The sequence below is a fragment of the Falco punctatus genome (assembly GCF_963210335.1).
Source record: "Falco punctatus genome assembly, chromosome: 8".
NCBI lineage: Eukaryota > Metazoa > Chordata > Aves > Falconiformes > Falconidae > Falco > Falco punctatus.
The window spans coordinates 15,025,796-15,042,845 of record NC_137588.1 but is presented as its reverse complement, the minus strand read 5'-3'; the positions used below and the strand labels follow the sequence as shown (position 1 = coordinate 15,042,845).

General features: G+C 38.3%; 1 protein-coding gene across 5 annotated transcripts in view; it reads left to right on the top strand.

Annotated features, from left to right (window-relative positions):
- PARD3B (par-3 family cell polarity regulator beta) overlaps positions 1-17,050 on the top strand; it is a 412,825-nt gene that overhangs the window by 256,346 nt on the left and 139,429 nt on the right. For all 5 annotated transcript variants that reach the window (XM_080400254.1, XM_080400256.1, XM_080400255.1 and 2 more), the window contains 2 exons: positions 13,210-13,416; positions 14,378-14,612. In XM_080400254.1, the coding sequence (XP_080256380.1) occupies positions 13,210-13,416; positions 14,378-14,612 (442 nt within the window). The remainder of the gene's footprint in view (positions 1-13,209; positions 13,417-14,377; positions 14,613-17,050) is intronic.

Here is a 17,050-nt window from a genome sequence, read left to right as displayed (position 1 = left end):
AGTATAATCGTACTGAAGCCAGGAATTTTTTGTAATCATTGGTAATCATTGAACATGAAAGCTATTTATACAGTTGGTCAACTTGAAAAAGTTAAATGCAGCACTAACCACTGTAAAAAAGCAAAATAAGATGCTCTGATATTGCTAAAGAAAATGTGGCAGAGCAACTTAATATCCTTCAAATTATTCAAAATGTTTGTGTACATTTCTTCTTAATGTTTATGAGGCTGGCTGTTATTGTAGGTGGAGCAAAAGCTTATAATTTCAAGATTAGTGATATTTGTTATTTAGTTTTAAAAATCTATTGAAGGGCTGGTAATGGAAGTAGTAGTACCTAATTTTTATATTGTCATAGCATTTAGAAATTAGAAATGCAGCTGAGAAGCGGCATGATTGCAAAGGATGAAGTTTTATACCTCTTTGTTGTATGACTGTATAGGTATCCAAATATATTTGCCTGCATGTGTGAGTAAACTGTGTTTATGGACAGTATCTGAGTTTTGAGGGCAAAAAAAAGATTGATGCGCTATCCTTTTACTATTAAATAAGCCAAATAGAAAATTCAAAATGAGATTACCGGAAAGGAAGACGTTTATGCTTGCAAATGATTCAGGGTATTAAACAGCAGTATGTCAATTGCAGTATCATGTTAAAATTTGAAAACTTTATACCTGCTAACTCTCAAATTAGCATAACAGAAAAGAGTTAACAAGAATACATTTTCCTTTTATTTAGTTGTGCTGTATATCTGACAGCATTTCTTTGTACACAGCTTCATTTCCTGGTTGGTTGATGATCAACAGTAACTCCTGCTTTGCTCATTAATATAATTAGTCTCCCTGAAGGTGTTCTGGCTAGAGGTCAGGCCCTACTAAGGTCAGTTGTCAGTCTCAAGCAAAACCTAAACTGTAATTAAGGATCTGCAGATCAGTATTTCAGAAGTTAGCATTGTCCATCATATTTTGGATGGGTTACATCTATGTAACAGGAAACTGTTACTTAAAATAAGAAAAAAACCAAATCAAAACACACTACTTGAAAGTGTTCTTTTAAAAATATGTAACTACTTGTTAATTTCTTTTTTAAATGCCATAGAACTAGTTAAAGAGTACAGTGAAATTTTACTGTAAAGTAGATAAGTGGCTTCCAAAATTTTATTTTATTTTTTTTTTTTAATCTGGACAGGGGGAAACACTGCAACAAACTACCCTGTAAGCTGCAGTTAGCAGAGATGCTTTTGCCTCAGAAACATCACATGATGATGTGCTCAAAGTGTGAAGTAATATTTCAAAACTATTGATAATCTATGATGATGCATCTTTGTATTGTTTATATTTCTAAAGCTATTACTTCCCAGACCTTTGATTCCTTCAAGTAAAAACAGAGCTTTGAAAGAGTAAACAGATTCTTACTGAAAAGTATATAAACACATTCATTTCTTCTTACCCTTTAGCAGGACTGGGGGGTAACTTAATATGGTCTCTGGATTGCTGTAATAATAAAGAGCTTTTTTTCACCTACAAATCACTACTTTGAATCTATCACAGGCTGAACTTACTAACATCTGACACTTGTGCTGTAACAACATAAAAGGAGTTAATGTTGTCTGACTGTGGACCATTATGTGTAATGGCAAAGTATAGTGCCAATAGAGTACAGTGATCAAAATACAGATACTCAGCTGGCAGGCAGTGGAAAACTGTTGATTTACTCCAGCTGAGGATTTGGTCCCCAGGCTTGAGCCAGACTGAAAATGAACCTACCTGTTCCAGTTCTAGAGTCCCTTTTACTCTGAGCACACTTAGGCTTTGATCTTATAGTAAGAGTCCTAAAAGTCCTATCAGTTGCTTTAGGACCCTGTTTCAGCCAAAGATTGCATTTTAGTATTAATTTAGAATGTTTCATTGTACTGATTTATTTTGATTGGATTGCTGTCTCTTTGAAATAACTGCCTGTTCTTGTAGAAAAGTTGCCTTTGAAATTCCATCCAAGGATGCAACCACCATGTGTAGCTGAAACGGATCAAATTGGGCACTGAGTATTGCACCTGATCCATGGTACTGTACAGGTGATTAAAAGTCTGATTATCCAAGTGCATCATGATCTAATTGTAGCTGGACTCTGGTCCATGCTTCAAGACTCTGTGAAGCCACTGAGCCAGAACCATGTGTTTTCCAACAACATTGAGCCCAGCTTAGAAGAAACCTTTATTTTTCAAAGACAAGCCACCTTGGATTTGTCCATATTAAGGTGTCATTTGATTGTGCTTAACCTGTATCAAGTTATCTTGGTTGCAGAATCACTGTACCTGCTGCTTACCATCCTGTTAATACTGGATATATTAGGAAATTTAGATCATAATTTAGGATTTGACTAGGTTCTCCAGAAATGTCCCCATTGGTTGATAAGGGATGTCACCAAGAAGAATTGGAATGACCTTTGCTTCTTTGACCCTACATTTCTGCGGTCTGGTACCATATTATGTTTGGGAGCATATTTGTATCTGCTCCTTTATTGGGCAAGTGAAAGGGAACAAGGTAATGTCATTTGCACATAGGCAAGAAAAATGGATTAAAATAAATCAAGAGAAGTTTCTATTCATTTGCTACTACAGTTAAATCACATTCTAAGTCGTTCCATGCAACAATTCCAGTAGGTTTTCTAATTTGCCATTTAAACATATTGTAGCGATGCAAAACTGCATACTGGAAAGATCCTAAACTCATAACTCGGTAATTAATAGAGTAACAATTTTAGGATACTAAAAACTGCTGCGGGGGAAACAAGAGATCTGGGGAGGTTCCCTATTCTATGGCGGGTATTGAAAGCTAGGTCCACATTTGGTAAACGTCTAAGAATGTAACAAGTTTTCCAAAAATACAGGTTTGTGAAACCAGCTTTATGTGATATCTTGTTCACATCCTTGCCAGTTGTTTCGGTTTTTTTAAACTTTTCATTAAAACAACACATCATGATATGTCTAGCAAGGGAGCTGTAAATGTCTTAAGGAAGGGTTGTACTATACACGCCCGAACAAGTGTAAAGTGTAAAGCAGTGAATCGTATAGACTAGGTCTCAGAGCTAACCAGTATAACTAAAGTAGTATTTTTGCTTTCTTTTTAAGCAAGGCTGGGATTGTAACTCAGTTGTGAATCACGTCTGTTAAAAACCCAGAAGACAGCCAGATGTCATTGGGTGTGAGTCTTTGCACATACAGAACAGTTTAGCAAAATCATTTGCTGCAGCTGTTCACAAGGAAAATTCCTTGCCATTTGTGCCATGAATTGCCTGTGATTTTTCTAAGGATTCAGTTTTGTGGAAGAAAGTCATCAAAATATTTTCCATGTTTTAAGACCTACAAAATAATTGTTCTCAATACTGAAGTCTTTATTTTACTTACGTTTTCTCTGCTGACATGACCTTCTGCCTTCTTGAGTTTCTTATTAAACTCTGCAACTGAAACGTGTAGGCTGAGGGGCATGTATGGAATATTCCTTTCTAGCTTCTGGTGTGTTGATAGATGGGATCACTGTCCTTGCTGAAAATGTGCACATGGAACATCATTGTATGCTCATGTACTTACACGAGTGCATATGTATTTCTGTTCCTCTACTTTAGGTACAAGTTTGCTGCCAAGTTTACCCAGATCCAACTAATGTTAGAGGAAATAACCTAGACATGAAAATTAAACTTTCCTTCCCTAAAAGCTGTAGCAAAGGACCTAGTTCACAGCTTACTTGTACATAAAGCTTGAAAGGTTTCCTTTCACTCCTTTTCAAGTTATTGGTGAAAAGGGGGTAAAAAAATAAATAATAATATTACCTGGCTGGAAGAATATAGTTTTCCCACTCCTCAATTATTCAGATATGGCAAGAGGGAGGTATATTCTTTGAGGGGGTTTGTTTGTTTGCTTGTTTATTTTTCCAAAAACAATCCTCATCTCTGGAATGAGACCAAAGAAGTTTCAGTACAGAGCATAGTTTAAGGGATGGGGAAGTAGGGAAATTAAAGCATGTAAAATAAAGCTAGATTAAAGACCCAATATATACTGTAACAATGGATTCAGATGTGACAAGTCTATAATAAAATACTGTTATCAAATTTTTAAGCATTCAAATGATCTTTAAAATCTCACTAGGAAATATAGAAGAGCCTTTGCTGAGGACTTTTGCTGAAAACCTACATAATCCTTTCAAATTCTGTAGGGTTTTTGCATCAAAGCTTGCCAAATAAATGCTTCTTGTAGTTAATAGTAGGTTTGACAGAATTTGGCATATTCCCATTCAAGAGTTGGATTTTGACATCAACTTTTCAGAATTGTTTCAAGACAAATGTTATTAAACTCTTGAACAAAGCAATTTCAAAAATATGCATGCCTTTGTGAATGGCCTCTGTGTGCATGTATTGATAGATTGATTACAGGTGTATATGCACCTTTTTTACAGGTTATTTTCTGGCAAAATCAAGAAGAATATGCATTAATTTCTTAAACTGAAAATTAACCTGTGCACTTTCTATTTAAATATGTACAAATAGAAAAAAAAAAGGGGTTTCATAACTTATGGAAATCAATCTGTAAACTTAATGAAGTGTAGGTTAGGAGCAAAAGGTGTGAGTTGAGTACTTCTTTTGGTCTGCTTTGTTTTAAAGTGCTGCAAGGAACAAATCGTCCTGCATTTCTTTGCTAATAGGGCACACTGATCACTGGAAAAGGTGATTCTGGTTTTGTTCAGGGTTTATGAGTAAAGGTTTGTTGTTGGAAATGGCTCATTTACTCTGTATGTGCCTGAGACAGAAAGTCTGAGTCCTCTGAAGCTTTTGTAAATACACGTTGCAGAATCTTCCCAGACTGAGATGTTTGCCTGTTTGTAGTTGGCTAATCCAGAAGTGGTTCCCTGATAAGGTTAATGCCCAGTTAATTGCTCCTAGCCTTGACATACAGTTTAATTGCTACTTGGCCAACATATGTTTGCTTGCTCTGTGTAGGATTCTAGTGGATGTAGTGATGCAAACCACAGACTGGTGGAGGGCAAACAAAATAAATACAGTATTTTATGTTCTTTTAATTCAGGGCCAAGTGGATTTGGATGAAGTGTTTATTTAGTTCGCTGGCTGCTTTAGATGCTGTGGCATATTGATTCCTTTTATTACTAGCAGCCATTTAACCTGACCTCTCTCAGATCCAGTATTTTAAAAGCCATAAATTTTAACTTTACTTATGAGCAAGGACTGAAATGCTGTGAAAGCCTTTTTATTAGCAGAGCTTTGCCTTACTCCATGTTCATGTGTCACCCATGGCAACAATATTTAAAGCATCTTAAATTAGAGCTGCTGCTGGGCAGTTTGGTGGTGGTAGTGTTAGCAATAAAGAGAGCTCATAAATATCTCAAGCATGTAAGATTCACTGATCAGAGTGTGGGTAGGTGTACAAAAGCAATGTCGTTACTAGCAAAAAGATAATCCTTTTTCCAGGTTATTTTCTTAAAAATCTAGCTTTCTTAGTCTTGATGTTCACAGATAAGTAAAAGCACACACAAACAAAGCATTTCATATAAGTTGTTTGTTAATTGCAAGTTAAATTGGTGGAATTGAAATGTATTTTTCTTTGTTGCCTTGGCTTGACTTTTCTTTTACAATAATGATCTTCCTTGTTGTTGCAATAGCCTAAATTAATTCCCCAATAACACTTAAAGCAATCTTTAAAATGCAGCTTATATGAGTGTTTGTAAAAATGTGTTCAGGCTAAAACTTGATGCATAAAAATGACATATCGCTTTTTAAAAAAGAAAATATTTATGAATAAAACGATAGATATGAGGGAATTTATTTCTGCATTCGCATGTAAAGAACTCAGAGCTTTGAATTAGTGAAAAAAACCCAGAAAGCTTAATAGGAACTTTTTCCATCCTTTTATTTTCTTAGTGCTGGTTTAAATTAGTCATTTTTAAAACTACGATTGCAGGCTTGATGACTAAGATTGAGTAATAATTTCAGCAGCTTATTTCAAAATAGGCTTAAATCTTCACAAAATAGATAGATCTGGCTTCCTTTCTGCTGTTCTGCTATAAGTTTCCTCCTTTGTCCCACAGGTCAAAGGTAACACTCTAGATGTTAGCCTCATACCATTAGAAGTGACTTTGTTTAAATATTGGTGTAGGAACTCTCACTTCGTGTTAAACTTTGGCCTGGGAACACAAATGTTGGTTTAGTTTGAGAAGTGTAATTTATATCAATTAATCTCAGAAAGTGTCACGTTTCCCAATCTTTTAAAGACTGATTGAAATGTTTGACCTTATCAGAGAGTGTCTGTGGAAGCAGAAGTAAAGTAATCACAGGGTGCTGGAACTTTTTACTACTGCTCAGTTCCAGACTGATCAATTTACAAGGTGCCTGAAATCACTGGGGAATCATGTTTTCTGAAAACTGGACTTTGTCCTTTCTGCATTGCTTTTCCTATAGGGTTTTGGGTTTTTCCCTCTATCAGGTTGTAACAGCTATATCTAAAATCAGTTTGATATAAATAAATATCCTTGAGCAGTAAACTGCTTTGTTAGGCGGTCAGGTATCTTAATTTATAGTGGGACCTGTTTGAAGGGCAAGTGCTTCAGTTTGCACCAAAGAGAACGCTAGCCTGCTGGAGGAGTAGGGATTCAAATGCCTAGGAAACGTTTTCACTGGATGCAGAGCTCTGCTGTGAAGTAGAAGGTTATGCAAGAGGTTAAGCTTGTGTAACCAAATGAAGAAAACTGATTATTACAACAGATAATGTCAGGCATTCATTTGTGCAAAGACAGGCTTGGCTGCATTTTGTCCAACATTCAGCACTAACCTACCAAATGCATGTGCCATTTCTCAATTTTTGCTTGAACCTCTTTCTTCTTTTGCTTTTAATTCTTAGCTCTAGTATTGTTGCACTGTGAGACTTATTAGCACTTTTGAGATGTTTAATGCTGTACATATTATTTTTAAAATATTAACACTTTTTCTGCAGTGTTGTTTATCAGTGTAGAAAACAGCAACACCAGCATACTATTCTAAGATGACGGTAGTGCATTTTCACCTCTTGCCTAATGGCTGCCTTATTCCAAGCAATTTTTCTTCAGTTGGCTAAAGCTCAGCGTACCTTCTGGGCTATAAATTGTGAATTACTATTATTCATAGTTGAAACTGCAGTTTGTGCAAATATGGGCTAAATTGCAATCATTATATATACTAAAATAGATTGAAATATCTGTAAATCTGAAGACTGTAGCTGGCTCTTCTAATCAGAGAACTTGTTAAATTCTCCCATGCTTTGATTTCTCTTTCTTAGATTATTTTTTTCCCCCCTGTGTCAGGTGTGGGGTTGTTCTCTGTTCAGAATTTTTGCTTCTAATTTGGAATGCTTAATTTGAGGTATAAAATGAGCAAAGCGGTATGTGTTGTCTTTAATATGTGAGTGCAAGATACGATTTTTCTCTTGCTTTTTATCAAACCCTTCATAATCTTTTTGATGCTATATGTATAAACTAGTGTTCAAGAAAAGGCTACAGTATTATCTAAGGTTATTCTACAAAAATGTCTTACTAAAGGTCTTCATTTGAAAATCACAAGCTAAATGATTAAATGATTTTCACATTCCTCCTTCCTAAGTCATTCTCTGCATTGAATCGATTGATGGTTGAGGAAGTATCTGAATATGAAAATATAAGTGACAGGAAAAAGCCCTTTGGAGTTGTACGTACTGTGAATCCTACCAGAAATAAATGAAACTACATTAAACAAAATGCTTTATAAAGAATTGAATGTGAATTAATTTGTCACCATATGATGTTGCAACCCTGTGGGTAAGAACCATGTCTGTCTACCTGTTTTCTGATGATGGTGACATATGGAGATGGGTAGTAATGACAAGTGTTTTCTCTTTTGACTTTATGCTTATTAAAGAGACACACTCCCATTTTTCACTTTATAACCAGTTTATTTAGAGGTAAATTTCCAAAAGGAGCTAAAGGGAGGGTAAAGCAGTCAAGTCTTACGGGGCTGTTTCTTGCCTTTTGTATCTTTCGATATCTTTCACTAAGGTAACAGATTTGGTTCGAGCTCATACAAAAGGTTTCCCTGCAGCAGGGATATATTTTGACTAAATTTTGCTGAAGGGCCTATTTTACCAGCATGATACCTATATAATTTGATTCTGTACAACAGAAATCCTACTTTTTCCTTCCTGAACAGGGTGTTTCTGAAACCATGCTTGCTAGCCTTGCCTCTGCAAGTGTGATGTAAGGTTAGCAATACGTTAATTTGTGTTAAAAAAAAAAAAAGCAAACATAAATCTGATCAGTGGATTGTATTTTGAAAATCACAGGAACATATATGTATCAAAAGATATTTTAAACATGCCCCAATTCCTTTAGAAAAGAGAGAACGATAGAGCAAGTGGTTAGATCAGTTAGATTGGGATAGGCCTGCATGCAGGGAGGCTAAGCTGGGCATCTTGAATGTTACCCGAGGTGTATGTCCAAAGCTGCACAGGTACTGAGCTGTACCTGTTTCCTGAGAAGCCGCTGGCATATCTCACTCTGAGTCCTACCACAAAAGAAGTCTGCCTCGGTGCTTTCGGTGCTTTCGTGAGCAAACAGTTGTTTGCCTGCTGAAAGCACTCCTGTGCTACCTCCAGCTTCCTGGCATCCGCAGGGTAGAAGACTCATTGTTTTCATAACTGTTTTCCCTTCTCTAGTAAGACATGCACCTCCATCTTCTACGGTGCAGTAGAAACCAGGAATGTGTGTGTTTAGGGCTCTGGTAAATACAGAGCCAGACTATTTATCATTTATTACAACTTTGTGTTTATTCTAGTTTCTCAGTCTCGGTGACACTTCCCTTTCTTTTTTTTTTCCTTCATAACTGGTTTTTACCTCACTGTATCTTTTGAAATGTAAATAGTAAATTAGTCTAGCTCGCACAAATAGGTTCCTCTAAATATTGTCCTTTAGACATATTCATATAGTTCATATAATCAAGAAGAATAGTTACCAGAAAAGTAAAATTAATGACAAATATATAAACTGTTTACTGTTTAGGGTGTCTCAGGAGTTGTATTTCATTTAGAGTGGCAGTGATTCATGGCTTCTCTTCAATTCCACTCTCTCTACGCGTGCCTGTGGGGTGACTTGCATTGCCCACAAGGCTGTGTCATTTGTTTCTTTTGATTTTCATGACTGACATCTTGCTTTTGGCATGTTTTCTTCTGCTGGACTTAAAAAAAAGGAAGGAATGTGCAAATGTCAGGGGAAAAGAGAAGCCTGGAAATACCTGAACTAATAATAATAGTAATAAAAGAACAGAAAGCAGGTTTACTTTTACTTGTACATTAAGAAGGAAATATCTGTGGTAGCCATGTTGATATTGAGCAGAAAATTAAGGTACATGTAATGCCACCTCTCAGTTGAAGAATGATCAGTTACAGATATCATCTAGAAACCAGCAACTTGTTTTCAGCCAGTCGTAGGCGGGTACTGATGTCAGTTGTTGTTTTATCTCATAAATTCAGTAGAAATGCATAAAGTAATTCACCATTTATAAAAAAATAAAGGGGATGCTTCAATTCACTTTTTGTCATTGTACTACAATGAGCAGTAAAATGAGGGCTCCAGAATTTAAAATCCGTAAAAAGAAACATTTTTACATGATGAAAAACTATATTTCTCATTGCCAAACTATAGTTTTGTATTCAAAAATCTGTGTCGGGCTATGTACACACAGACATACACACACAGAGAAATGCCAGTTAGTAACTCACAAAAGATAGTGTGTGTGTGGTGGTGGTGCTGTTTATTTGGGATGGGGTGGGGTGTGTGTTATGCCTATGAAGAAAAATATGTGTTTTCAGGCTTACAGCAGTCCTAAAGGTTTGCAGAATTGGAAAAGGTATTAGGGGTGGGACAGGGGAGGGAAATTTCCCTAGCTGGGATCTGGTAGTTGTTTGTTACAGAGTCTTGTGCATTTCTCTGTACAGCATCCAGTAATAATAGATGCTGGCTGTGAAAACTAGAGGACTGCTCTCCTTGCTTGGGGAAGCTCTCCAGCTCCTGTATCAATACTTGTGCACTAATATGTGATTGCTGCAGCAGTGAAAGAAAAAAGAAATAAAAGCTGAATTGCAAAACTATGAAGTCCTTACTAAAAACTCTGGTGAAAATGTCCAGGGATGTAAAGTCCTTGAGTGAACGTTCCCCTTCTTAATGAGGTTGCATGGCTACTACTGTCATCGATAAGAAAAAATTCAGTCATTTTTCACCTGGGTTCAGATGCTTCTTTACGCATAGATTTTGATAGTAATAGTGAGAAGCTTCCAATGGTGCCAGTGAAATTTCAGACTAAATTATTACATTCTTAAAAAGGGGTAGCTCAGTGCTTAATACTAGTCTGTGACTGAAGGTTCTCAGTAAGTTTTTGAATAAATGAGGACACCTTTTAAATGATAGAACACAGGAAGATCGAAGAAGAAATTTAACTTCTAGTGAGGGAGAAATACAGTTAATCGTTTAGCCATTTTATGCTGTCCTTTAAGGTAACACATTATTTTTTTATGTTAGGCAATGAAGTGACCAATAAGCCAATTATATTATTTTGGGAGCATTAGAAAAAAAATAATTAATTTTCCAAGGTAGTGGTGTTTGGGATTTACTTGGTAGGTAAAGAGTACTCTGTTTTGTTTCTTTTTTCCTCTTTTTAGTAGCAAGCTGAAAATACTCCATGATAGTTGCTATAAGCGTTCTCTTTAAAATATCATAACCAGGAAGTTATTGATTACAAAAATTAATTCCTCAGGGGACTTCCATGTTAGGACAGAATAGCAAAATAAAGACTATTTATACAGAAAGAAACATACTTTGCCAATAACTGAATTTCCCATGCAATTGTTTTAGGCGAGTGTTGGACCTTCTCTTGGTGCCCTGGGCTGAGCCGGGCGGCGTGTGCCCGGGTGCTGCTGCCAGGGTGCCTGGCCAGGCAGGGGAGGCACAGCCAGCCCCAGCAGCCGGCTTGGTTTCTTGGGTTTTTGGTATGTGTAGCGCTGGAGCGTATCACTCCAGGCCTTTGGTGTTGGCCTGGATTTTCTTAGGAATGGCCTTCAAATGTTAAGAGTAGTCTTACAGCCTGAGTAATTGGCTTAGCTTTATGTAAGGCAGGTTCTAACCGGCGTTTAACCCAAGACTTCCCCCTCCCCCCAGGTAATACAGTTTAGGGCACTAATTTAGTGTAGTACAGCTTGTACTGGCGTGTGTACATCAACACCTTGGTGTTTGATGCCACTGTGTCAGGTGGCTTACTGCAGCAGCCTGGACACGGGCCCTGGCTGCAAACCTTGCGGGGCCGTGGGCGCCGGTGGCCCTACAGGCCCTTGGCCGCCTGCTGCTGCCCCGGGGCTGTGGCCCTTGCTTCATCACAGGTGCTCTGGGCGCCCTTAAGCTGTCCCACCGTGGGCAGCGCTCCCAGGGGCTCTGCGGGCAGGGCAGTGGCAGCTGCTGCCCACAGAGGTGGGCGCCATAGCCCCTGGGCTGCCTTCACCCCTCAGCTGAGGCCGACGACCCGGCCTGGCAGAGCGCTCCGCTTTCTTGGGGCGCTGCTGCCAGTCGCGCCTGCCAAGCAACTCGGTGGGGCTGCTTGCTCACTGAAAACCAAAGGGACTTCTCTGCTGGTCAGAGTGGCTTTTGCTTTGCCGTCATTTAGAGTGGTTGTTCTCTCGGTTTTGTTCCTCTTGGCCTGAGAGAGGCACAACAGTGACTCTTACTAATGCACAAGGGGTGTTTTAGTGATTTTAAGCACCTTTCTGTTGTATGGGAGTCATTGCTCTAACTTGCTGATTTGGCGATAACGGTAGTCTCCACAATGGCAGTTGGTGAGCAAAAGGAAGGTTGCACTGTGTGACCTAGCACAGGCTGCCCTTAAACTTGTCTCTGCACCCCCCCACTTCCCCACCTTATTTTCAGCTACATATCAGTCTGCAGGTAATAGAAGTGTCAATTGCTTTATGTAGACACTACTGATGAGTCTCTATTAGGTGGCAATTCTTAGCTTTTTTCCTTTTAAGAATTCACTGATCACACTGTTCTAGTTCAGTAATACCTGCACTCTAGAATTGCTAAAATCACAGCATATAGTACGACCATATCTTTACTGTGATCCTTGAATCGCTTCAGGCGTGATAGTATATGGACATGTATGCAAAAGTCTTCTGTTCTTATATTCTCCTGTTGCTTGCCTTAGAAGTTGAAAACAAAAGCATTTGTGTTCTCAAAGACAGAAGGCATATTGCAAGGCAGTCTCTTCTTCAGTGTCTGTATGTCATTTGCTGTTCTGCCATATAAAAACTAAGTAGATCCTACAAAGACTTTTAAACTAAGCTGAGAATTTCTTTGTTGGTTGGTATGCATGTGTTCATTAAACTTTTTTCTTTACCTATTTACTGTCATTGTATTAATACTAATTAACACTAATGCTACCACAAAAGTCCTCCCTAAGGTCAGATAGTCAAGCATTTAGAGAGGAAAGGTTTGGGGGACTTGGGAAGGTATTTGCTGGTTTTTGTATGAAGTGCTTTCTTATGCATATAAACAAGGAAAAAGGCAGCAACATCATTTATGTGAAGCTGTACTTTTCTGGACATACTTGTTTCTTGAAAAACATGCTGTATATGTTGATAGCGTAGTACTAGTTTCAGCTTGAGGAAAAAGGTTGGATAAGACTGTGAGAGAAGTATTAATATCTTCTCTTGAGAGAAATGTGTTTGAAAATATCAACCATTCGTACAACCTGATTCATCCTAAAACCCGAAACTTTTGTTGTGTAGCAATGTTTGTTTTTGTGAGCCTAAGGGTAATGCTCTCTTTGAGATTGTTAGCAGTGTCCAGTTGGGTGTTGCTGTCAAAGGAGGAAGAAGCAACCCCGTCCTTATCGCTGGTGCAGGCTTTAGAGTGACAAAGTGAGCCAGCTATGGCCCATCACTATTGTCAGGTCTGTGAATTATGTGCTATTCCCTCCAAGTCTGAATGGGGGTATCTACTGAAGTAGTTTTAACTTGTTATTTTTAGAACAAATTACATTGATTGCATAGTATTTCAAAGGCCCCAAGTAATAAAGTACACAATTAAATGTGTCTGTCTAGTTTCATTTCTCTGCATGGTTTTAGGTTAAAAAAACCCCAAAACTTAACTATTTGTTTTCCAGACTCTCCTGGCAAAGATTTTGGTCCTACTCTGGGATTGAAGAAGTCCAGTTCTCTTGAGAGTCTTCAGACTGCTGTGGCTGAAGTTAGGAAGAATGAACTCCCTTTTCACAGACCCAGGCCTCACGTGGTCCGTGGTCGGGGGTGTAACGAGAGTTTCCGAGCTGCCATTGACAAGTCCTATGATGGACCTGAATACGGAGAAGAGGGTATGTTGCTAATGGCATGTATTGAGGGAGCCACCTTCAGTCAGCACTATTGAGGGCCAACTCAATAAAGCACATAAGCAAGTGATTTAGTCCAATCGAAGCTGATAGCATTTTAAAAGCTGCTCATGTCTTCCACTGAATAGAGTTGTCTTTGCAGTATAGTATCCAACCTTGACTGGGTTTAGTGTAGTCTTTCACTGATCTCCTTCGGGGCAGGGGTGGGTTGGAGGATTTAGAACTCAATCCTTAAATAATTATATTTTTCAACTTCAAGAAGCAGCTGCCTTCTTGAGATTACATTAAAAATTATCTTGCTTGTTTTACAGAGCTGTCTACAATTCCCCCTTCTCCAACTGGGAAATTTGTTTCCTGTTATAGACAAGGCAGAGTGTATTGATAGCACCCTGCTGCTCATTCTGTCACTATGGGCTTATAGACCTCAGTCTGGAAACATGTCGTCTTTAGCGTGGAGCATAAAACTGCTTGGATCCTGAGCCCCCCAGACAGAATCAACACAGCTCTTCTCCAACCAGACAGAACAGTGTATCTATTTCTTGTTCAGCCGTTAAAATAGAAAGATTCCAGGGAGTGAATGAAATTGGTTTGTTACGTAGGTTGGCTATATCAGTCACCAGAATCTCCTGTTGAAGTAAGCTCTCAGTGTGTCAGTTTTCTCAAGCTGACAGAGGAGGTTAACAAGCTAGATTCCAAATGTTTTACCATGTCAGGGGTTTTGTATCAGAAATAATAATTATAAAAGTAGTCACTAAAATAACTCTGTATTTAATTTACAATAGAAATCTGCTTGAAGTCACTAGATGCGTTTAGTCTGCTTTTTAAATTAAAATGAGTAAGTGTTGTGCGTCATTTGAGCACTTTGTAGACACTCATGCTGTATTTCATGTGTTTGTATTTTGGTGGCCCCTAGCCATCCTCATTGCTGCTTTTTCATTCTGTGCAGATGGTTTCTCTGATAAGAGCTCTCACTCTGGTCAAGAAGCTCAGAACGTGGAATCTGCCCCTTCAGGGAACCCTGAAATAGAAGATGCAGAAACCAAAGCAAAAAAAGACAAAAAAAATAGAGAGAAAGAAAAGAAAAAGGAAAAGGGCAAATCTAAAAACAAAGAGAAGAAAAGGAAGGAAGAAAACGAAGATCCAGAAAAGAAAAAGAAGAAAGGCTTTGGTGTCATGTTGAGGTATGGCATTTTACAAAGCAAAACCAGCCACCCATTCTCAGTATAACATAGGAAACAACTGATACTTCCATAAAGTAGTGGAAAAATTATTTCACTTGGACTCAAAATAATGTTTATGTTATTTAAAAAGAAAGCAGTTTATACTTTTACACCAAACTTGTAGCTGTGGCAGAAGACATTTGGCAGACAAAATGTCTTTTTGTGCCTTTGAAATTCATTCCCATATGTCAGAAAAGATTCAAGGTTTCAGGCTAGAAACAAACATGTGTCGGTAGGGAAGGCTTTGTGGGGAATATTTGTGAGTAATACATGACCCACTCCCACGCTCAGACCCTTCACCTTCTATTCCCTTGCTTATCTGCTTCCTTCACAAGCTCTGGGGGGAGCAGAATTGCTTGTTACTGTAAACAGTCTAGTAACATTTGCAGTTGCTGAAAACCACTAGCTATGATAAAATCTTTGCTTCACAGCTTCAACCGTTGCCCACAGTGGATAAAGGCTCACCGTCCTCCCTGCCCAGCATGCAAGTATTTGGGTTCATTCTGTGGCTATTGGCTGGTTTTGCATCTCTGGAATCATCAGAGGATTAAACAAAGTTCTTCAGGCCATTTCCTTGCTATTGCTGGAGTGTTTGGTCTCTGGTATCTGTTTACTCTATTGAGGATTAAGGTTTTTCCGTTTAAGTAGATCTTTGCAATTAATATAGGGTATGTGAATGAAGTGTAATGGTCCCTGGAGGAGATTAGACTGTATGACCATGTGGTTACTGGTGGCACTGAACACTTAATGTTACTTTAGGAGGTTATTGGTGTTTCCTAGCATGCTGTATTGTAGACAAGCCAGATGCGTACAAAAGCCGCAATCATTCTTTAGGCAAAGATACATTTAACTAGTAACCTAAGAAATTCAGCTGCAAGATCATTCACTCACAATGATACTCACTAGGGTGGTGATACATGAACTCGCATTGCAACTTTCTGCTGCTGTATCCTCTGGAGTTGAATGGCTTGTGTTATATTGACATGGAGGGGTTTAGCTGACTTTCTTCCATGTATCGTCAGTATGAATCCTCAAAGTTGTCCTATCGACTTTTGAGCACTGTAGAGATACTGGTAAAAATCAGTAGGTGTGCTTGTTTGCCAAATTTGCATTATTTCAGCAGTTGCTAGTGTTCATAAGATGAAGGTGTGTTGAGTGTACCAGTCTGCAGGCAGATTGGTCTCTTTACGAATGCCGAGGAGACACATACTCACACCTGTGCATGGCACATGGATTTGTGTTTGTACTGTTTAAATAAATACAGCTTAACATGGAACAGTAGTCAAAACACTGAAAAAACAGGAGTATGGTTTCCACAACTCTCTTGTGTATCTTAAGCTTTATGTCTGTTTTCATTCTTTGTAACTCTTTGGTGTGAATAGGCTGTTGGAAGAGGATGGGAGTGACATAGGGGTCTGAGGAAAGGATAAGTATTCTGTTTCATGTATCACTGGCAGATTTTGAGTTTGAAGTGCAAAGGCAGGCTTACAGGGGTGCGATGCCTGAGCCAGAGAGAACATGGGATGACATCAGAATCCAAAACAAGAAATTGTAGTTGACAAAAAATCTGATACTGATCAATATGCAAAGCTGGGAATAATAGGTTACCCTTCTTAGTGATTTCCTTTTTCAGAATGTATTTCACATTTTGGTTATTACATGAGCTTTATAGATCTGCTCTTTTCATAAGTTTGTTTTTTGTTTAAATTGATGCTTTTCTCAGCAGACAGTAACTGTTAATAATATTTAGTGTCTGTATGGCAGCACAGAATGGGAATTTCTGTCCCACACCATTGAAAATCTCTACAAAGCCACAAAGATGGAAGCAACAGGTTATAGTGAACAGAGAAGGAGTTGTCTGTAAGAGCTAACAGTTCAGCTGGGAGGTTTTTAGAGGTTCTGTGTCCTCATCAGTGTTTCTCTGTAGAATTTATAGAATTGTTCTTGAGAAGAAATTCCTTCCTGAGAAGATGAGAGTCCTAGGGAATCCCTGCCACGATAAAAGCGAAAGAAGGGTGGTGACCTGTAAAGATTGAACAAGAGCAAACAGTATGAGTTTACAAAAGAATTGGGGACCATATGTCCTACTCAAGACGAGCAAAGCTAGACTGGTATTTTTTTAGGAAGAAACTGTTGTGGATTACATGAAAAACAAAATCAATCTGAATGTTTTTAAAAGAAATAATTGGAAACTAATGGGGGAACTTTAGAAGGGGTCAAATACAGACTAAATACTAGATTCAAGAGGTGTTTTTCAAACTGGAGTTTTGCACTGATGTGAGAAGTGACGAGTGAGCATCAGGAGGGCTAGGGAGGAGGCGACTGCAATAAGAAGGTTTGAATGATCAAGTATTTTAGCAACACGGATGGAAAGAAGCAGCCAGATTTTTTATGACATT